At 35.9% G+C, this 23,315-nt stretch overlaps 1 protein-coding gene across 8 annotated transcripts in view; it reads left to right on the top strand.

Moving 5' to 3' along the window:
* ATXN2 (ataxin 2) overlaps positions 1–23,315 on the top strand; it is a 115,698-nt gene that overhangs the window by 82,589 nt on the left and 9,794 nt on the right. For 5 of the 8 annotated variants that reach the window (XM_055323169.1, XM_055323162.1, XM_055323166.1 and 2 more), the window contains 7 exons: positions 1,994–2,298; positions 3,643–3,706; positions 4,516–4,668; positions 5,051–5,117; positions 18,415–18,599; positions 18,921–19,053; positions 22,799–22,852. In XM_055323169.1, the coding sequence (XP_055179144.1) occupies positions 1,994–2,298; positions 3,643–3,706; positions 4,516–4,668; positions 5,051–5,117; positions 18,415–18,599; positions 18,921–19,053; positions 22,799–22,852 (961 nt within the window). The remainder of the gene's footprint in view (positions 1–1,993; positions 2,299–3,642; positions 3,707–4,515; positions 4,669–5,050; positions 5,118–18,414; positions 18,600–18,920; positions 19,054–22,798; positions 22,853–23,315) is intronic. The other 3 variants (XM_055323163.1, XM_055323164.1, XM_055323165.1) reach the window with 3 other exon arrangements.

The raw sequence follows: 23,315 nt of genomic DNA on the forward strand, positions 1-23,315 counted from the left end.
AAAGATAACTATGCCTCTATGTCATTGCAGCATTATTTGTAGTAGCCAAGACATGGAAACAGGTGTCTGTTGATGGGTAAATGAATAAACAAAATTGTATATGTATATATACACACCACATGTACACATGTGCATATGTATCTGTATAAATACACATGTGCACATGGGTACGTACACACACACATATATGGGAATATTGAAGCATAAAAAGGAAATAGATCCTGTTATTTGCGACATTGATGGACCTTGAGGGCATTATGCTAAGTGGAATACGACTAAGACAAAGAATTGCATTAATCTCACTTATGTGTTCTCAACGTAAGAAAAAATTGGCAACTGCAGTTATGGCTGTTAACTAGACATTATCTTACAATATATACATATATTAAATGATTGTGGTGTACACCCGAAACAAATAAATTTATACATCAATTATTTTTCAAGAGAAATGGCTCAATTTTTGAAAAAAAAAAAAAAAAACCTTAGTTTTACTTAGGTTTACTTAGTATACTGCAGATAGGAAATATAGCAGAATGCTGAAAAGCATGAATTGTGCCATAGTTTATCCATTTGTAAAGTGGTGTCTGTATCACAAAGATCTGTTTTAGCACCTAAATGAATGAGTTTATAAATCATTTAGAACAATGTGCAACCCATAGTGAGTACTTTAGTTATGTTTTCCATTTTATGAATAATATATTTTTAAAAGTCCCATTTTTGCCTCACCGCAAAGATTCTTGTAAATACTCAAATCTTAGTATACAGTTCATCTGTTACGTAGATAGTTTCTGCTAAAGGAACATTGTTTGATGTGAACAAATGCCAGCTTCAACATTAAATGCCTAGAGGGTAACTTAAGTTGCCTCTGGGTCCAAATAAATGATCAGTCACCTTTTGCCATGAGCTTCTTGTGGATTCTGTAACTATATTGGTGATGCACTGAAGCTTGAGATGCTCCCTTGATGCATAATGCCTCTTGCCCAGATGCCAGGGGCCTCAGTAGTGACACTTTGACATAGGTTTGCCTGTCCTGAGCCTGGAGAGATCATTTCTGTCCAGCCCTTGCAGTCCCTTCTTGCTGCCTAGAGCTGTGCTGTATTCTCTCATTGCCACTTTGGCTGCTTCTCCTTTTCTTTTTCCTTTTCCTTTTTTTTCTTATCATTTCCTTCAGCTGTTACTCTTTTCTTTCTTTGGAATAGGGCATCTTAAATCATCTTCAGACAGTAGTAGCATTGATTGCTTCTGGCCTGCAAACCTAAAAACCCCAGCACTTACTTTCCTAACATCTTTGCCTTCTACCCTTCTGCATGGTACTTGTGTTTTACACTCCTTCTTTGCAGGGTAGAAGGTCTAATTGTCCAACCTGTCTAGTTCAGTGTCCCTCTGAATCCCCATACTTCTGACTTGCCAGCTCACTAGTTCTTCAGTCCAGGTCCAGGTCTTAGTCCACTAGTGTTTTTCTGTTTCACAGTGGGGCCATCTTTTCCCTTTCTCTTGGGTTTTTAAACATGTTGTTTCTTTAGCTTAGACAATTCTGTTTTCCAAACTACCCCCCCACCAACCCAGTCTTTTATACCTTAGATGAGATGACACTTCCATTGAGAAACCACCTTTTTCTATAAACTGCTTTTCCGTTAGGATCCCATAACATTTACTAAATTTTGTTATGTATCTGATCTTACCCAGATGGTAAGCTTTGTGAGGATAGGAATTATTCCATAATTTCCATACCAGCAGGTACAATTTCTGACACATATAGGTAATAAATATTTAACTTTTGAGATTAGGACGTTTGAGTGCTTAGATGACTATGGTTGTGTTCTATGTATGTTATTATTGCTTTATAATATGTACATTACTCTTACTAAAATATGTAGAAAGCCTTATTTGATATATATCATGCTTACAAATAATACTAGTTTGCCTGTACTCATGGAGGATATTGATTATAGAGTTTTTAAAAATACTAAGTATAATTATTTCCTTTATTTAGTTACAGCCAAGTTCTACTTCTGAATCTATGGATCAACTGCTAAACAAAAATAGAGAAGGAGAAAAATCAAGAGATTTGCTCAAAGACAAAATTGAACCAAATGCTAAGGATTCTTTCATTGAAAATAGTAGCAGCAATTGCACCAGTGGCAGCAGCAAACCGAACAGTCCCAGCATTTCCCCTTCAATCCTCAGTAATACGGAGCACAAGAGGGGACCTGAGGTCACATCCCAAGGGGTTCAGACTTCCAGTCCTGGATGTAAACAAGAGAAAGATGATAAAGAAGAGAAGAAAGATGCAGCTGAGTGAGTAAACTTTGAACTGAGCACATCCTGTTATTTTCTTCTTCTTAAAGTGTACAGGGCCCTCCAGCTCAGGAATCTATCTGGACTTTTGGACTGCTTTATAAGTAGCCCTCAAGTTAAAACAACTGATCTAAACAAATGACATCTTAAGTAAATTAGGTTTTTGCACTCCATACTCCTTTTCCTTCCCCATTTTTGTTCCTCATGGCCAAAAACTAGACTAAATTAAGAAAGTTTTTTTTCTGTAAATGTACAGGGAGTTGAAAAATTCTGGCTTTTGGGAAGTATATCCCCTGGATGCTAGTCAGTAACCCACCTCCTAGCCCTGCTGTTAGAACCAAGAACTGCTGCGGCCAAGAAGAAAAAGAAGTATCTGCTGCCCTTGCTTGGAATTCAAGATGTTTTCCATCAGAAACAATGATTTAGTTAATGGTTAGACTTGTTAAGATATATGTAATTCTCCATATTCAATATATTTCAATTGAGTGGATCTTCGTGGGCTAGCCTCAGAACCTAGCCACCCTTAATTTATCTGTTCTGGGTTCCATGCAGTCCATTTACAGCTGACTTTTGGAATGCAGCTTGTTGATCTGTCAAAGAGTGCTTTTTCTTAACTTGAGGCAAAAATTTGTATCAGAGTAATGATTCTTCCCAAGTTGTGTCACGTAGAAAGAACACTTGGTCACATTAGAAAATACTGCATGCTAGGGGGTGCCTGACTGGCTTAGTTGGCAGAGCATGAGACTCTTGATCTCAGGGTTGTGGATTTGACCCTATATTGTGTGTAGAGATTACGTAAAAATAAAATCTCTGAAAAAAGGGAAAAAAAACTGCATTCTAGAGAATTGGTATATTAGGGATTGCTCTAGGGATATTTTGTTTTCTCATTTTAAGTTGATTTGTTGTCTTTGAGAGAACACTTGAAGATATATTTCTTTATTTTAGAGAAATGGTACCTGCACAAGTGTGCATGGTTGGGGGAGGGAGGGCGGGGGGAATCCTCAAGCAGACTCTGCAATGAGTGCAGAGCCCCCAGGGTAGAGCTTATTTCCAGAACCCCAAGACCATGACCTCAACCAAAATCAAGAGTCAGTTGCTTAATCAGCTGAGCCACCCCAGGTGCTCCCATTTTAAAAAATTGCCTCTTTTTTGGCCTGTCTTTATCAGATTAAGGAGGCTCAGATTAAGGAATCGGAAATACATGTTTTATTGAATAGGATTAGTGATTTAGTAAGACTTGTTTAATGTATGTTTAGCAATTTAAAAAGGTATAGAAGACTTGTCGAGACAAACATAAGTTCCATGCAGATTTTACTGGCCCTTCTTAATTTTCCCCTGGTTTAGGCAAGTGAGAAAGTCAACTTTGAATCCTAATGCAAAGGAGTTCAACCCTCGTTCCTTTTCTCAGGTAAGTTTGTTTCTCTCTTTGAAGTAATCATAGTCTCTCAAAAAATAAATTTATTATTGGTAGTAGTATTTTCTCCATACCTGTTTCTAAATTCACTTATAGGATGCTGAAACAACTTGTGGTTTAAGTTCTTTTTTCTTACATGGTCAATTCATGAATAGTTTTGAGTCATTGAAAAGATTCTTGTTTTATTTTGTCGATTAGATGTGATCTGGGGTAAATCTTTGCATCTTTTTTGACTGCCTGGCTAGCTAGAACCTCCGGTTTTAGATAATTTTTTTTCTACTGGATTTGTTAGAAGATATTTGTTTATTAATTTTTAATAACACTCTCCAATTCCTTAAAAATCACAACTATTTTTGAAGTATTTTTTTAAGATTTTTATTTATTTATTCATGAGAGACAGAGAGAGAGAGAGAGAGAGAGAGAGAGAGAGAGAGAGAGAGAGGCAGAGACAAGGGCAGAGGGAGAAGCAGGCTCCATGCATGAATCCTGATGTGGGACTCAAACCTGGGACACCAGGAGCACACCCTGAGCCAAAGGCAAACGCTCAACTGCTGAGCCATCCAGGCATCCCTATTTTTAAAGTATTATTGATAAGTTGGCAATATAATGTAATAAATTAATTGGCAAGTTTAACTTTCTGTTTTTCCTTTTATTTGAAACATGAAAATTTATTTTCTAAAAGTTTTTTTGTTTTTGTTTTTCACTAAAAGGGAGTAGAACTTAGAAAAATGGGGAAGATCAGTTTACAGATGGCAATAATAGTTAGCTTTTCACCTTAAGATAGTAGATTTTTATTTTTGTAGCCAAAGCCTTCTACCACCCCAACTTCACCTCGTCCTCAAGCACAACCTAGCCCATCTATGGTGGGCCATCAGCAGCCAGCTCCAGTTTATACTCAGCCTGTTTGTTTTGCACCAAATATGATGTATCCAGTCCCAGTGAGCCCAGGCGTGCAAGTAAGTCCTAGAATATGATGTTCATTTACTCTCCTTCGTTATTTGTATTTGTCACCAAGCACTCTATCGGTAGTGACTTGAGGCAGTAATGGCGAAACAAAAATATTTAAAAGAAGAAGGCATGCAATAGCATGGTATGTTGTTAGTATAAAAACTTAAATCTGAGAATGTTTTCTGGTGAGAAAGAAATATGGTTTAGATTTACTGCAGTGTAGGGTTTGTCTTTTTAGATGTGGGTGTGATTTTATTTTCTAATGACTCCTAGAGAATCAGGAAACCTCAGAGCTAGCTCTCTAATAATGTACCACTAAAAGAAAATAGTAAAGTACATTCTTATTATCTGAAAAGCCTAATCTTCATTTTTTTTTTTAATTCTCTCAAGCCTTTGTACCCTATACCTATGACGCCCATGCCAGTGAATCAAGCCAAGACATATAGAGCAGGTAAAGGTGAGAATAATCCTGCCTGTGTTTGCTTGTAGTTTGCATGCTGCATAAATTAAGTAACTAATTTGTAATGAATAAGTATTTATAGTTCACTTTTGACTTTTGATGGGCCTGTGCATTGACTTGTGATACCCAGCATTACATAAGGTATTCGGATGTGCTTTTTTTTTTTTTTTAAGATTTATTCATTTATTTGAGAGAAAAAGAGAAGGGAGGGGCAGAAGGAAAGAGAAACTCAAGCAGATTCTGTACTGAGGGCAGAGCCCAACACAGGACTCCCATCTCACAATCCTGAGATCCTGACCTGAGCCAAAACTAAGAGTTGGACACTCAACCGAGTATGCTACCCAGGTGCCCCTTAGATGTTTTTATAAGAAGAAAACCTGGGGAAAGGATACGCTCATCAGTTGTGATTGTTCAAGATCCTCTTCAAAAAGAATGATTGTTGAAGTTTTCATTGTTAAATTTGAAAAAAAGTGTTTGCTAAATTAATTTACCAGGTTGTTGATCTTTTTATTTTATACTAACATACAATCCCCCCTCCTCAATCAAGAATTTCTTTTTGAGCTGAGGAGTAGCTCACTTCAGACACCATCAAAATCTTTATAGTAGAGAGATGTTTCTTCATCTTTAAAATGAAAATGTTGTGGGGTGCCCAGTCAGTTAAGTGCCCGACTCTGGGTGGGGCCGTGATCTCAGGGTCATGAGATCAATCCCTGCATCAGACTTCATGCAGAGTCTGCTTAGGATTCTCTTTCCCTCTCCCGTTGCCCCTCCCTACCCTCAAATAAATAAATTAGTCTTTAAATAAAGTGAGAATGTTGTGTAATTTAGTATTCTAGATTTGTGTGATTAAACAGCCTTCATGGAAAAAAAACACATACTGATCTTAAAGGGAAATCTTTTAATGTGGGCAAATGCCAAAGGGTGTCCTTTTTCACCATCTAGGTAGAGAGCTATTAATTGCTATCATTTTATTGGGAAACTATAGAAAGTAGAATGATTTATACTAAAAAGATATAAATAAATAAATAAACACAAACAAATAAATAAATAGATGCTTCTCAATGCCCAATAATACCTAAAACTTTCGCTTCTTAAATCATTAAACTTTCCTCAATATTTGTCATTTTGTGGATGTTAATAATTAAAATTCTTAATTTTTTTTTAACAAGTATGGTATTCTCTTGCCTTTGAATATGGAGCCTGCTGAAAGAACCGTAGCTTCAATAATTTAAATTTTTGGGGGGATCCCTGGGTGGCTCAGCGGTTTGGCACCTGCCTTTGGCCCAGGGCTTGATCCTGGAGTCCCAGGATCGAGTCCCACGTCGGACTCCCTGCATGGAGCCTGCTTCTCCCTCTTCCTGTGTTTCTGCCTCTTTCTCTCTCTCTCTTTCTGTCTATCATGAATAAATAATCTTAAAAAATTTTTTTTAATTTTATCAACTTTAGGATTAATCTTCTTTGGGCCTAAAAAAGTTCAGGTGGAAAAAAGTTTTTTTTAGTGCCATTTTGAATGAGGTTAATTATTAAGGTGTTTCTATATTACTACCTGGTTTGATACTTTAATGAATGGTTAAAACAGTGCAATGTTATGCTATGTTAAAAAAAGATAACTGCAGTGAAAGCAAACACATGACTCTGATGTGAGAGGCACTTTTTCAGGCAGCACTGTCATTTCCATAGATAGAAGTTACACTCTCTGAGGAACCCTTAATCTAATGTTATAGAGCCATTTCTTGGAAGGTAGAGCAGGCACATTGCAGAGAACAGCAGCTCTAAACATGTGCTGTGCTAAGAAGGTGCAAAATGATGAGATAATTGCTTTGTCCATAATTCAGATTTGGTGATTATCAAGATTTTGCCATATTTACTTGAGGAGTGCTTTGTTCCTTTGCTGAAGTATTTAAAGTAAATCCCAGACATCATGCCATTTTATTTCTGCATACTTAGTGTGTATCTCTTTGAGTATGGACATTTTTCTTAGATAGCCAGAGGTCTATTATCACACTTTATAAAATAGTAATCCCTTTTTATCTAATAATCACCATAAGCACATTACCTTGATTGAGTCACGAATATATTTTTATAGAGGCACCTAGGTGGCTTATTCATTTGGGTGTCCCTGCCTTCGCCCAGCTCATGATCTGGGGTCCTAAGATCAAATCCAATGTCTGGCTCGCTGCTTGGGGGGAATAGGGGTTCTTGCTTCTTCCTCTCCCTCTGCTCCTCCCTCGCTTGTTGTGCTCTCTCGTATTCTCAAATAAATAAATAAAATCTGTTTTTTAAAAAAAGAATATATTTTTTACAGTTTTTTTTTTTTGGAATATATATCAAAGTAATATCAGTACATTATTACATTTAATTACATATCTTTATAATTCCCCTGCTGCTTTTTCCTCTGTTATTTATTACTTTGTGACAGAAACCAGTTAGGTAGGAATGTCCCATATTCTAGATTGTTTCTTTACTTCTTGTGATATCATTGATTACATTCAGGTTTAATTTGGGAGGGGGGGAGAAATGTAAAAATATTTAATACATGATTGTGAGTGCTTTATATTGGATCATTCAGGAGGTGTACAATATCTGGTCCTACTTTGAGTATTGGTAAAATTAAGAGCTCAGGTGGTGATAGCTCAATTCCCCCCCTAACCCCCCTCCATCCCCGATGTAAAGTTTTCTGTCACTCTTCCATATAATTTGTTAGGGCTCTGGTTCTCAAATTTTAGTGTGTATCAAAATCACTTGGCCGTTTTGTTAAAAAACACAGATTGCCCCGTCTAGCCTGAGAGTTTCCAATTCAGTAGGTTTTAGGTATATATGCCTGAGAATTTAAGTTTCTAGTGCAATTTATAAAACCAGTTCCTTAGTAAAGCTGATGGTCTGCGATCATACTTTGAAAATCATTGCAATTAGGAGTTCAAAAACTGTGATTTCTGAATTCCTAGCATTTTTCTGTTTATTAGCTAGAATAATCCTGTAAGGGACTGTTCTTTTCAACTAGGGCCATATATAGTTATCTTGAAATAACTGGTACAGGAAGGTTAGGATAAATGCTTAAATTTAAGGGCTTAAAATTGCCTTAAGTATCAGTTTTCAGTGAAGAGTTGATGTCTTTGACACTTTTCAGTAGTGTTCTAATGAATTTGTTTTGAATGATGTGATTCTCATCCCCTTCTTTTTTAAGTATTCTGAATGTATGGATTTTCATATGCGATTATATATTCATTGTGTTTTAGTCAGTTACTCTCTTTGCTGCTCCTATTGTCCCATCTTTTATCACTCCCAATCCTTTCAAGTTGGTTCCTGTGTCCTTTTACTACTCGCTTGTGTTTTTTCTTTTCTTTTTTTTTTTTTTAAGATTTTATTCATTTATTAGAGCACACAGGAGGGGCAGAAGGAGAGGAAGAAGCAGACTCCTCACTGAGCTGGGAGCCTGACGTTGGGTTCAATCCCAGGACCCTGGGGTCATGACCCGAGCCGAAATCAGATGCTTAACAAACTGAACCACCCAGGCACCCCCTACTCATTTGTCTTTGATAGCTTCCTTAGTTTCTACTGTAAATAAGATGTCTCAGGCTAATGTTTTTCTAAACTCAGACCTAGATCCACATTACTTCAAGGAACCCTGATTCTTTTGGGGGAAATAGTATTTACAAACCATTTTCAGGTCATTAAATGTACTGTTAAGTTACTGGATCTTGGCCTCTTTAGGGCACAAAATTAGGAAATTCATACTGATATATCCAATTCAAGTTAACATTACAAGATTTTTACAGTGACTTTTTGCTTGCATCTCTTCTTCTTTTCCATTGAAAACCTTGTAAAAATAGTAACTTGGATAAATAATACAGTTACTATTTATCCTTTAAAAATATTTTATTTATTTATTAGAGAGAGAGAAAAAGAGGTGCAGAGGGAGAGAATCTCAAGCCGACTTCCTGCTCAATGCAGAGCCCAACTAGGGCTCAGTCTCACTACCCAGAGTTCATGACCTGAGCTGAAACCAGGAGTCTGATGCATAACTGACTAAGCTACCCAGACGTCCCTGTATTATCTTTTAACAAATTACCACAGAGCTTCGCTGCCTAAAACAACAAATGCAAATTATTTCACAGTTTCTGGGGGTCAGAAATTCAGGAGTGGCTTAACTGGGTGGTTCTGCCTCAGTCTCTTATGAAGTTGCAGCCAGGATGTTGGTTAGAACTGTAGTATCTGAAGGGTGGTTAAATGGGGCTGGAGGATCTGCCTCCAGATTCAGAGCTATTGACAGGATAGTGCTGGTCATAACATGGCATCTGGCTTCTCCATCTAATTGGCTTACTCCATACTGCAGTATGTTTTACAATATAACCTTGGAAGCGATATAGCTTCTACAGTGTGCTATAGATCACACAAAACAAACCTGGTACAGTGGGAGGGGACTATACAACCATGTAGATACCAGGAGACAGGATCATAGGGACCAAACTTAGAGGTGGGCTTATTTACATTTTCCTATAATGTATATAAAGTATTTTTTAAATGTTTGTCTAATTGTTATACTACAGAATAAAATTTAGTATTTCTTTGCAGTACTAGTTTTCCTTAGTATCTGTTTCACTTAGAATTCTTTAAGTGCCAGTTTTCAGAGTGAGAAGTTGTTGATATCCTTGTTAATTCCAAAATACTGTCTTCTGTAGTTACTAGGTTAGGTTGGTGATTTGATACATAGGTAGACTAGTCTGATTGGATTTGTTTTCATTTGTTATGGGTAGCTTTTTTATTGTGTTAATTGTATTTTTAACTGCAAAATATTTATAAAATTTCAACGTGGAAATTACATAAAGGGGCCATTCAGAGAAGTCTTACTTCCAACCCAGTCTCTTCCACTTGTACGTTACCTCATCACTTCCATCCTAGTCAGTGGATCATCCCTTTTATCATCAGCAGATGATCATTTTAAATTATTTACTGGGTGTACCTGGGTGGCTCACTGGTTGAGCATCTGTCTGCCTTTGACTCAGGTTGTGCTCCTAAGGTCTTGGGATTGAGTCCTGCATTAGGCTCTCTGCGGGGAACCTGCTTCTCCCTCTGCCTATGTCTCTGCCTCTCCCTCTGTCTCTTATGAATAAATAAATTATTTAAAAAATAATTTTCTGGGGCAGCTCAGCGGTTTAGTGCTGCTTTCAGCTCAGGGCCTGATCCTGGAGACCCGGGATCAAGTCCCACGTCGGGCTCCCTGCATGGAGCCTGCTTCTCCCTCTCCCTGTGTCTCTGCCTCCCTCCCTCCTTCCCTCCCTGTCTCTCTCTCTCTCTCTCTCTCTCTCTCTCTCTCTCTCTCTCTCTCTCTGTGTGTGTCTCTCATGAATAAATAAATAAAATCTTTAAAAAGTAATAATAATTTTCTGTTTATCCTTATAATCATTTTTGTGAATATTCATTTTTTTACAAATATACAATATATTTTAAAAATAGCGTTTTTGAGATAATAATTCACATGCCATAAAATTCATCCCACTGACATGTACAGTTCAGTGGTTTTTAATGTATCAGAGTTGTCCAGTCATTACCATGGTCCATTTTAAAATATTTTTGGGACATCTGGCTGACTCATTTGGTAGAGCATGCAACTCTTGATATTTAGATTGTGAGTTTGAGCCCCATATTGGATATGAAGTTTACTTCTTTAAAAAAGGTTGGGGGGTTCAAACGACTGGATGGTTCAGTGGTTGAGCATCTGCCTTCAGCTCGGGGCGTGATCCTGGAGTCCTGGGATCGAGTTCCGTATCAGGCTCCCCACAGGGAGCCTGCTTCTCCCTCTGCCTGTGTCTCTGCCTCTCTCTCTCTGTCTCTCATGAATGAATAAATAAAATCTTAAAACCCACAATATTTTTATCACTCTAATAAGAAATCCTGTATATCTTTGTGGCACCTGGGTGGTTCATTTGGTTATGTGTCAGACTTTACATACTGGCTTAGGTCATGATCCCAGCATTGTGGGATTGAGCCTTGCATCAGCCTCAGTGCTAGGCTTGGAGTCTGCTTAAGATTTTCTCTCTCTGCTCCTCCCTGCCTTTGTGTGCACACACTTGTGTGTATACTCTCTCTCAACAGAAAAGGAAAGGGAAAACGGGGCAGCCTGGGTGGCTCAGCGGTTTAGCGCCACCTTCAGTCCAGGGCATGATCCTGGCGACCTGGGATCGAGTCCCACATCGGGTTCCCTGCATGGAGCCTACTTCTCCCTCTGCCTGTATCTCTGTCTCTCTGTGTCTCTCATGAATAAATAAAATCTTTGGGGGAAAAAAAAGGGAAAAGAAAAAGAAAAAAATCTTGCCCTTTCCCATGCATATACACTCTTTACACCTTAGGCATACTAATCTGCTGTCTATCTCTATAGATTTACCTTTTCTGGCTATTTTATAAGTGAAATCATGCTGTATGTAGTCTTTGCAACTTGCTTCTTTCACATAGTATAATGTTTTCAAGATTCATCCATATTGGAGCATTTATCAGTACTTCTTTCCTTTTTGTGGATGCATAATACTCCATTATATGGGCATACCACATTTATCCATTTATTAGTTGATGCCTCATTGAGTTGTTCCCCCTTTTTGATTGTTAATGAAACATGCTGTGAACATTTGTGTACAAGTTTTTGTGTGGACTTGCATTTTCATTTCTCTTGGAGTGAAATTACTATATCGAAATTGCCACGCTGTTTTTCAAGTAGCTATACCATTTTATATTTCTACCAGTAGTGTACAGGGGTCCCAATTTCTCCACATTCTTGTCAGTATTTGCTATTGTCTTTTTGGTTATATCTGTCTCACTGTTTAATAAATTAGTATCTCATTATGGTTTTGATTTGTATTTCCTTAAAAACTGATGGTATTGAGCATCTCTCTGTGTGCTTATCAACTATTTGCATGTCTTCAGAGAAATGTCTATTCAAATATGTGACCTAATTTATTTATGTAGTTTAAAGAGCATGCATGGCATGCATGCATGCAAGGTGGGGGAGGGGGGGGAAGAGAGAGGGTTAAAGGGGAAAGGGAGAGGGTTAAAGAGAGAATCTCAACCAGACTCCCCACCAAGCCCAGAACCTCAACATGGGACTCTGTCTCACAGCCTGAGATCATAACCTGAGCCGAAATCAAGAGTTGGACACCTGACGTAAGGCAGCCAGACACCCTTGACATATTTTTAACTTGATTATTTGTCTTTTAATAATTGAATTGTAGGAGTTCTTTATATATTCCGTATATAAATCCTTCATCAGATATAGGATTTACAAATACTTTCTTCCATCTGCAAAGGTATCTTTTTACTTGCTTCACAATGTCCTTTGCAGCACAGAGTTTTTAATATTGATGGAAGTTCAATTTATTTTTGTTTTTATTGTTTTTAATATTTTTCCCACTTGTGTAGTAAAGAAATTCATATGGTTTTCCTTTCAGAATGTGTATAGTTCCTTTTTCTTTAACATTATTTAATCTCTGATCCATTTGGAAATTATCTTGCACACATTGTGTGATGAATCTAGTTAATCTTATTCCAAATGGCATCCAGAAATTTTAAAATTAGTTATTTTCTATAATTTGCATACAGTAAAATGTATTCCTTGTAAGTGTACGTTTTGGTAAGTTTTAACAAGTGTATTTACTCTTGTTATTGCCTCATTAACCAAGATGTAGATTGTGCTTTGTGCCTCTTCTTTGTCAAACTCTAGTCACCTACCCCTGGCTTCAGGCAACCATTGATCTGCTTTTTCTTATTATATATTAGATTTGACATTTGACTTTTCTAGAATTTTTTATAAAGGAATCATATATGTTTTTTGTGTGTGTGTCTGGCTTAAAGCAGCATAATAATTTGAGAATATTTCATGGTGTCACCTGTATCAGTTTCTTTTTTATTGCTCAGTAGCATTCCATTTTTATGATTAAACTATAATTAAGTTTACGTGTTACAGGTTTGATGAGTATTTTGGTTATTTCCAGTTTTTGACTATTAATGAATATATATGATATAAGAGCATTTGTGTACACATGTTTGTTTTCATTTCTCTTGGGTAAACACCTAGAGTGGGGGTTTTTGAGTTGTATGGTAAGTGCAGTTTTAAATTAGTAAGAAACTGACAAATTGTTTTCCAAAGTGATTGTATCATTTTACATTCCAACTGATCAACTACGTTTGAGAGTTATAAATACTCTGCATCCTTGTCAACACTTAGTATTACTTGTCTTTTTAATTTTGGCCAGTCTGTTGGGTGTGTTGTTATGCCTTATGTGTACATTACCCTGATGATTATTGATCATGGGCATTTATTCATGCATTAATTAGCCATCAGTTTTCTTTTGTAAAGTGTTCAAATCTTTTCCCTTTGTTTACATTAGGTGTCTTTTTCTACTATTAATTGTAACAGTTATTTTAATCTATTTTGGATATAAGTCTTTTTGTCTGAAGTAGGTATTATGAATATTTTTCTCCCAGTCTTTGGCTTGCTCTTAATCAGGTTTTTATTTGAAGAGCTGGTGGTGGTAAATTTGATGAAGTCCTATTTAATCAGATTCTTCTCTTGTCACTCATTTCTTTGCCTGCTTTAGATTGTGAATATTTTTATGTTTACTTCTTAAAGTTTAGTATAAGGTTTATCTTTTATGATCTGAAATTAATTTTTGTGTAGGGCATGAGGTTAATGTTGAGGTTCATTTTTTCCCACATATGTATGCACACACACACATAGTTTTCTCAGCACCAGCCTCTGTTTTATCTATTAAATTATCTTGGCATCTTAATTAAGCCAGAATTCAGTTGACCATACATATGTGGTCTGTTCCTGGACTGTTTTGTTGTATTGATCTGTGTCTGTATCCTTGTGCTAGTACTTTATTAAATGCTGTTATTTATAATAAATTTTATTTTACTGATTTTTTTAAAAGATTGTATTTATTTATTTATTTATTTATTCAAGAGGGACAGAGAGAGAGAGAGAGAGAGAGAGAGAGAGAGAGAGAGGGGGGCAGAGACACAGGCAGAGGGAGAAGTAGGCTCCATGCAGGGAGCCCGACGTGGGACTTGATCCCGGGTCTCCAGGAGGACACCCTGGGCTGAAGGCAGCGCTAAACCGCCAAGCCACCAGGGCTGCCCTATTTTACTTATTTTTGAAGATTTTATTTTTTTAAGTAATCTCTACACCCAACATGGGGCTCAAACTCACAACCCCAAGATCAAGAGTTGCGTGCTGCTCCAGCTGAGCCAGCCAGGTGCCCTTATATTATCAAATGAATTTTAGAATCAGCTTGGGATTATATATTGTATCTGAAGATCAGTTTAGGGAGGAATTGTAACCCCTTGAATAATATTGAATTTTTCAGTTCAGAAACATAGTATATCTTAAATCTTCAGTTTTACCAGTGTTTCCTAGTTTTTTCATTGTATAAGTTTTGCATATATTTTCTTAAATTTATCAGTATTTCATATTTTTATGCTGTTCTTTCAGTATTTTAAAATTGTTTAACACTATTTACCAAGTGTACAGATACACTTGATTTTTTAAACACTGACTTGTGTCTTTCCACTTTCCTAAACATACTGTTTCTAGTAGCTTCTTTTAGACTAAGAGTTTTCTGTGTACATCATCATAATCCAATCACTATATCTTTTTCTTCATTGCGCTAAGTCTTCTAAGTGATGTGATCCTTACATTGCTCCTGTTCTTAGGGTGAAGCATTATTTTAGAGTGTTAGGTACAGGCATACTTCCTTTTATTATACTCTGCAGATACTGCCCCCCCCCTTTTTTTTTACAAAGCACAAGTTTGTGGCAGTCCAGTTTCAAGCAAGTCTTTTGGCACCATTTTTCCAACAGCATTTGCTCAGCATTTGTCTCTCACATTTAATTATTTCAAACTTTTATGTTACTATATATATGAAATCAGTGATTACAACTCACTGAAAGCTCAGATGATGCCTAGCCATCATCCAAAATCCACTTTTTATTTGATTGATGTACTCTCTTAATGATGTCTCTCTTAAAGTTTTCCCTTTAGTTTTTTTTCCCCCTCTTTACATTTTACTTAAATCCAGCTTCTTTGTCCTGTGTTCTTTCCTACAATTTGAATTTCAGAGATTGCATCTCTGTGGTGTTGTTTAAAGTGACCCTCTGTTCTCTTTAATCCTTATAAACTGATAATAGGTATCTAGGGAGGCTTCATAAGATCAAGTTGTAGTTTTTTTAAACTTAATCTAATATGTTTTAGTGAAGTGTGTACTATCATTAGGAGTCACATAATATCATCTCTCTTTTTTATGATGGTAGGATAGCTTTATCCAGGATAATATTTCCTACTAGCTCTTCTCTGTTTTAGCAGCCATTGACCATCATTGTCTAGACCTAGATCCATCATTTCATTAAGGGTTACAAAATGGTGACATTCTCCTTCTGTCATCCTTTCTTCAATTATTAGGTGGGATATTTCTATAAAGAAAAACTTTACCTTGTCAAACTGGTTACTGTGAGGTATAGTTTGTGCAATTAAGATGCCATGATTTCAAGAAAGTTCTCAAAATAATGAGTTGATTTCCTACTAACCTCTAAAGGTTGACAGATGACAGGTTTTGTTCTGTCAGTATGAACTCATGGTTTTTAACATTCAGTTTGCCGATTGGCATTTTTATTGGGATCACATTAAATTTATAAATTAAGGAAAAATTGCTATCTTCTTATTTGTCATCCTATGGAAGAATAATTAGGCTTTTCTGCTTCTTTAAAGCTATTACTGTATCCTTAGTGGTTTTTTAAAAGTTTGTCTTAAAAGATTTTGTGTTTTTTCGGTTTTAAAAGATATTTTCTTTTTATGTTGTTACTGTAAACCAGGGTGTTTTCCACAGCATTATCTGAGTAGTAGCTTATGAAGTAAGTTTAAGTTTATGAAGCCTATTGCTGTCTTTATGTTAATTTTGTATCCTGCTATATTATCAGTCAAGTAATAGGACTTGCTTCTCAAATACAGTCATGGATTATATAAGGCCTATCTTTCCTGCATGATGCTAAGGCCTTTACACAAAACCACTTTGTCTTCTTGGTACAAATGCAATGTTTTTTGCAACCTGTGAGAAAAATTGTGTTGTGTTTAAGAATATGCCAAAGTTAAGAACTTAATTAACATAAAGCAGAATTTCTTAGCCTTGGCACTGTTGACATTTTGGGACAGATATTTTTGGTTTATTTGTACCTAGACTTAACCCATTAGATACTAGCAGTACTTTCCCTTTTCTCAGTTGTGACAACCAAAATGTCTCCAGATATTGCCAAGTGTCCCTTGAAAGACAAAATTGCTCTCAGTTGAAAACAACTGGACATAAGGAAATGGCTTAAACTATGGTCCATCTAAATTATAGTTTAATATTACGGTAGATTCCATTTAAGGAAAAAAAACACCATAAAACCCAAGTATATGTCTGTATAAATACATATGCATGTGTGCCAATATCTAGGAAATAATCTAGAAGGCCACACACAGTGGTTGCTCTTAGTGAAAAAAATAGTATACAAATGGTGAGAGGGAGGGTTTTGTTTTGTATTGTTGAAATTTTTTTATGTTTTAAAATTTATTCAAGCATATTCTGTGTGTATAACTAGGATTTTAATTTTAAAAATGATTGTACACTTGACTGGCTTTTTTAAATTAATTTTTTAAATATATGAGGGTTAGAATCAAGTATCAAATAGTGAAAAGGTAAAGCTCAGTTAGTTAACTTAATTAGACAAAATTTCATTTGTTAAAAATGTTATAGGAGTTGGGGTGGCTTTTTTTTAATTTATTTATTTATTTATATATTTATTTATTTGTTTGTTTATTTATGGGGGTGACTTTTCTTTACTAAAAGGAATTGCTTTTTCAATATGTGGACTTTCAAGATCAAATTCAGTAAAACATTACTGTATACATGTTTCTTCCATTTTCAAGTTTGCTTGAAATAGATAAAACACTGTATAAGCTAGCTTTCCTAAATTTCAGCAATAGTCATTAAATTTTTAGCAAGAATATTCAAATATTTAAAAATAAATTCTGTCTCTAAATTAATAATTACTTGTAAATCAGTTCTGATGACTTCATGAACATGCCAAGTTAATACATTCTTTGTGCCTCCTACCTTGTTGAAAGCAGTGATTCATGATTCCTTCCCTCAAATGGCTCTTAACATCACACCACAAATCCATGACAGACAACCATCAGTGCTATAATAGACATGTGAGGAGGGGGTACACAGAGCATGCAGCTATAACTCTTTTGGGGGAACTAGGAAAGATATTACAGAAGAGATGACAGCTGAACTGAATTTTTTTTTTTAAGTAATCTATATACCCAATGTGTGGGGCTCAAATTCATACCCCAAGAATGAGAATTGTATACTCTACTGACCTGGCTAGCCAGATGCCCAAGTTGAGCTGAATTCTTAATTAGAATTTTAACACAGGAAGTACCACGAGACAGAAATATCTGTGGAATAATAAAAGACATGTAGGGACCCCTGGGTGGTTCACTTGCTTGGGCATCTGCCTTTGGCTAAGGTCATGATCTCAGGTCCTGAGATCAAGCCTAGGGTGGGGCTCCCTGCTTAGCAAGGAGTCTGCTTTTCCCTCTCCTCCTGCGCCTCCCCCTGCTCACTCACTCACTGTCTCAAATAAATAAAATATTTTAAAAATTAATAAAAGACAGAGTAAATTTTTAAAAGAACTATTAAGAAACGTGATACATGATAGCACATGATGCTATTTTTTTGAGAAAGAGCAAGAAATTGTGTAAGAATTCAGGGCTGGGAAATTAAGATAGAGTTAAGCTTAGTGTTGAGTCTGTTTTGACTTTTTTTCTTGTACTGTTGTTTTTCTTTAAATAACTCTAATATCCTTCTGTAGCAAGTGGCATAATTAGGTGTATGAAACAGATGATCTGGGCAGTAATATGAGGGAAACTTTTCATAGTGCTGTAAGAGTCTATTTACAGGGATTTTATCAAATCTGGGGATCATTAGAGAGAGTCTCTTTGAGGAAGTTGCTTTTAGACTGACACCTGAAGGATGAGTGAGAGTTGTCCAAGCCGAGAGTTGAGAATCAGTATTTGAGGCTGAGGAATAATAGCATGTATGCTAGGAAAATAGTCCGGAGTGGCTGAAGGTGGTGGTGGGAGTGGTATAACATGGTATTGAAGGGGCAGGCAAGAGGTCACATCACATAGAGTTTCGTGGACCATGTTCATGTGTTTGATTCTGAAGAGATGGTATTTTCTAATATTAAGTCCTCTTTTCTGCAGTACCAAATATGCCCCAACAGCGGCAAGAGCAGCATCATCAGAGCGCCATGATGCACGCTGCCTCAGCAGCAGGCCCGCCGATTGTGGCCACCCCACCAGCTTATTCCACACAGTACGTTGCCTATAGTCCTCAGCAGTTTCCAAATCAGCCTCTTGTTCAGCATGTGCCACATTATCAGTCTCAGGTAAGGCCGATATGACCTAATTCTTTTATTTTTGTTCCATTTAAATATAACTTTTAATTTTAACTTTAAATATGGTAAAAGTCTTTTCCTCTATATTTTGTGTTCTGTGTTGTGGTGAGGTAGATAGCAAAGGATTTGAGGGCCTTTTTAGTGTAAGAAGATTGCTGATCAGTGTAAGTATTTAAAGGAAATAGCCAAAAACAGAGTTTCAGAGTTGTTTCTGTAAACCTGGGAAGCATGGAGTTAAGACATCTGACTAAAGATTTGCTTGACTCTATTCGATATTTTAATGTATTTTCTTTATTTTTTGTTTGAACACAGCATCCTCATGTCTATAGTCCTGTAATACAGGGTAATGCTAGAATGATGGCACCGCCAGCACATGCCCAGCCTGGTTTAGTGTCTTCTTCAGCAACTCAGTACGGGGCTCATGAGCAGACACATGCGATGTATGGTAGGAAGCATTTTGTTTGTCTCTTTCAGTGTGTGTGACTAGTAATTTATTTTAAAGCTCTAAAAAGAAACCTTAAGAATAATTTAGCCTTTTATACCATTGAGGTTCAAGAATCTAAAGAAAAGATGAACCCATTTCTCTGTCTTGGCAAATCATTTTGACTTCTGTTCCTGAAATTTTTGTCTTCAAATCTCTCCCCTTTAACTGAAATGGAATGATTTGTGTAACAGTATAATTTGTGGAGAAAGGCATCTTCCTCTTCTTCCTCACCAGTATTACAACCTTTTGGTAAGACCTACCTGCCTAAGGCATGCAAGAAAGTTTTGCCTTAGTGAAAGCACTCTCTAGCAAGAAAACATTCTGCTTCACTCCTTCCTCTGGCAATCATTGGCATTTATTTTTATTGCTGTTTGTTAAAATGAATGCTACTTTGTTTCTGCTTCATGCTGTATTTTAAGTGGTAGAAATTGCTTTAGACAGGAGTCACACTAATATAATCATAATAAACAGTGGTAAAATGAAAATGAGAAGTATCCCATATAAAATAATTAAATAATACATAAAAATAGGCAAAAATCTCCATCTTAGTTTTGTGGCTGGAGAACTTTGTGCAGGTCAACTTAGCAGCTATCTAAAGTACTAAAATAATCCGGTTTTCAATGTTGAGAATTTAAAATAAGATTTCCACTTTTATCTTATAGTATGGAATCAGTGAAGTGACCTATATTATATTTTTCAAAAAACAGCTTTAATTAGTGCTAGTTTTGCTAAAATGTAAATTTTGTTTTGAACTTTCTCAGCATTCCTGTACTGTCATTTAGGTTTTCCCATTGAGATTTCAATTTTTTTGGAGTGGGAGAAGAGAAATTTAATAAGATTATTCATAAAAATGAAAAGCATGGGGATCCCTGGGTGGCGCAGTGATTTAGCGCCTGCCTTTGGCCCAGGGCGCGATCCTGGAGACCCGGGATCGAATCCCACGTCGGGCTCCCGGTGCATGGAGCCTGCTTCTCCCTCTGCCTGTGTCTCTGCCTCTCTCTCTCTCTCTGTGTGACTATCATAAATAAATAAATAAATAAAAATGAAAAGTATGCCACTATGACAAAGAAATTATAATTACATTTAATAACGTGAACATTGCATTTTTAAAATCTTTTAAAACTTTTTTAATGACTGCAGTTTATGACATTTTGTAGGTTCACAGGAATAGGATCTAGGCAGCAGCAGTAAACCTTGTCACCCATAGCCCACTGCTTGTGCTTTCTTCCTGAAGGCATGCTCCTACTGCACACGTTTGCAATGATAGGAATGTTAGAAAATTAAAGGCATTGCTTTTATAAAAAAATTAAATATTTTCCACATTATCACTTAAAACTTTCTATTGTGAATTATGCCCTTTAAATTAAAATAATGTAATTGCCATATTTGGGGAAATTTTCTTGTAAGAAACCCATTCATATTCATAATGTAATTGAAAAATAATACCAACAGACTGATTTGGCTTATGAGTTTGGTTATGGTTACCTGTCACTGGCTTGTCTTAACCAGTACTAAGATTTTATTTATTTATTCATGAGAGACACAGAGAGAGAGGCAGAGACACAGGCAGAGGGAGAAGCAGGCTCCATGCAGGGAGCCTTATGTGGGACTCTGTCCTGGGACTCCAGGATCACGCCCTGGGCTGAAGGCAGGCGCTAAACCTCTGATCCACCCAGGGATCCCCAGATCTAAAACTTTTTCGGCTAAAATTTCCATTAACTTTTTAGAAAATAGTTATTTGTGTGCCCATGCTTATGAGACATTGTAGTAATATAATACTGTGATGTTGAGAAGAATCTTTCTCCTCAGTGTGTTCATTTACTTCCAGCATCTGGTTTTGTCTTTTGGTTGGATGTCCATTGGTTTGAAATAGCCTGTATAGTAAATACTGTATTTGAGACATTAATGGTTTTATAACTCCTCTCCCAAAAACATTTCCATTTGAAAAGTAGTTGGCCTTGGACCCTGAAGTCAGTTCAAATGTGGGTAAATCAGAAGTATTGCAAACGAAACATTAGACCTAATATCCAGTGAAATCGGGAATGAACTAATCATTAAGACCGGTTCTTTAATGCCAGTAGAAAGTTGCTAAGCCAGTCTGAACTACTCTCCTGCAATTTACATAGATTGTATTTAATTGACCTCAGTTGATGAGGGCAGGCTGGGGTGAGGCTATGGACTTGATATGATTGTTGCTGGTTACTCAGGGTTCTCATTTGGAATATTCATACTCAAAAAAGAACACTAGGAAATGAAGTATTTTATTCTTTCCCATAATAAGTTATAATTTAGTAAAGCAAGTTCATTAATTCTTCAATAATTTATTTCAGTTATTTTAGATCTTCCAAGTCGTAATTATGCCAGATATACTGACATTTTTAAAAGTACATTATTATTTTAAGCTAAGACAAATCTGTTGCATAGAAATGCTAATTTTACACTCATTTCCCTTGAACAGTTTATATATTTCTTAAAGGAACCAAGTATTTTGAGTATGAATTATGTCTATTTTTAAACTTCATTCTATCTAAATATTTTCAACTTTTTTTTCAACTTTTTATGCAAACAAAAGAATATGCACCTAGATGTTGGCGACAGTTACATGTGACCTTTTTGTCATTTATTCATTTTTATGGCCATAGCAAAAGTCTTTTAAAGAATAGAAAGGGCACTAATGAATACAAAATAGAAGACTGATTGTTGTCTTTAAGTGGTTGGTGTATTTAATATAAATATGCTGACGGATTACCAAATGGCTAAATTATTAGGGGATATTAAACATTCTAAATAGTTGTTGACCTTACTCTCTTTCTAGCTATCTTAGAAAGGACTTTTGATCACAAACTTCATCTCTTTGACCTTAATCTAACTTAAATCGTTGCTTATACTCCTTCCCTCCTAAAAAGTTACTGTTTCTTGGTCTTCTAATTCACCTAATTTTGTTTTATGGCAGTGGTGTTATTTTCCCTTTCAGAAATAGTAGTAATGAAACTTTGTCTACTAACTAAAACCATCAAGAAGAGTTAGGTCCAGAATCCTTTTTGAGTTTGTTTTTGGTAGTTTAATGCAGATAAATTAGAAAATACAGTAGGCAAAAAGATTTAAAATGCACCTATCCCTCCTCCTAACAACTACGTGTTAACATTTTGGTGCATATCCTTCCATATATACTTAACACACACACACACACACACACACACACACACACACACACACACACCTGTTTATGTAGACATTTTAATAAGAAATGATATTATACCCAGGTTAATATTACCACTATTAATATTACCACTATTATGCTTCTAAAAATAATGATTTACAAAATTGTTTGAGTCTTTTGAATTAAACTTGGTAAATATTCTCTTATTTTGTTGCATTATTTATATTCAGTGGAATTTATATTTAGTGGAATGCCATGTTGGTCTTTTGATTAGATAATGTAGATAATGATTTTATTCCTTTCATTTAAGCAAGTCAGCATGTGGAACTTGACCCATCAATACACAAGAAAAAATGTCTTTTGGTTCAGCCCTATTTTGTTTAATTTTGTAGCAATGTTTAAAGTGCTTGTCATCTCTTGTAAAATAAGAAAAAATGATTTATGCATGAATACAAAAAGAAATTACTAAATATGTCAACCTTTCCAGAAAATTAGAAAAATGCACACCTCAAAAGGCTAATTTACCTTTCTATTTCCCAAATTCAGCATGTCCCAAATTACCATACAACAAGGAGACAAGCCCTTCTTTCTACTTTGCCAGTGAGTTGGGTTTTTTATACTAATTTTAATTGAACAGTAAAACACTTTTTAAAGAATACATGTTAAGGGAGTAGACTTGTTGAGCAATATTTCCTTGTGCCACAAAATCATTGAAAATATGTATATTTGTAAATAATTGAGAGTTTTAAAGAAGTATAACCCAGCTTAAGAAAGCTGGAGTTAATTAAAAATTGAGTTGCTTCAGAAATTAATTTTTGCATACCAAGCAAACATGTGACTGTTTTGGAAATGCCTAATATTTTCCTTGTTCAGAGAAACTTCTGCTGAACTGCCTTTTTTTTTTTTTTTTGACCAAACCACAAACAGTATAAAAAGCTTAAAATATTAGGCTTTTTCAGTATCCTGGTAAGAAGAAAATTATCCTTACAAGGCTTTTTTTAATTGAATAGTGCTGAAAATTTAGAGAAGAAACATTCTGTCTTCTCAGTCTTTGCATGGACTG

This window comes from Nyctereutes procyonoides, unplaced genomic scaffold (assembly GCF_905146905.1).
Source record: "Nyctereutes procyonoides isolate TBG_1078 unplaced genomic scaffold, NYPRO_anot_genome, whole genome shotgun sequence".
NCBI lineage: Eukaryota > Metazoa > Chordata > Mammalia > Carnivora > Canidae > Nyctereutes > Nyctereutes procyonoides.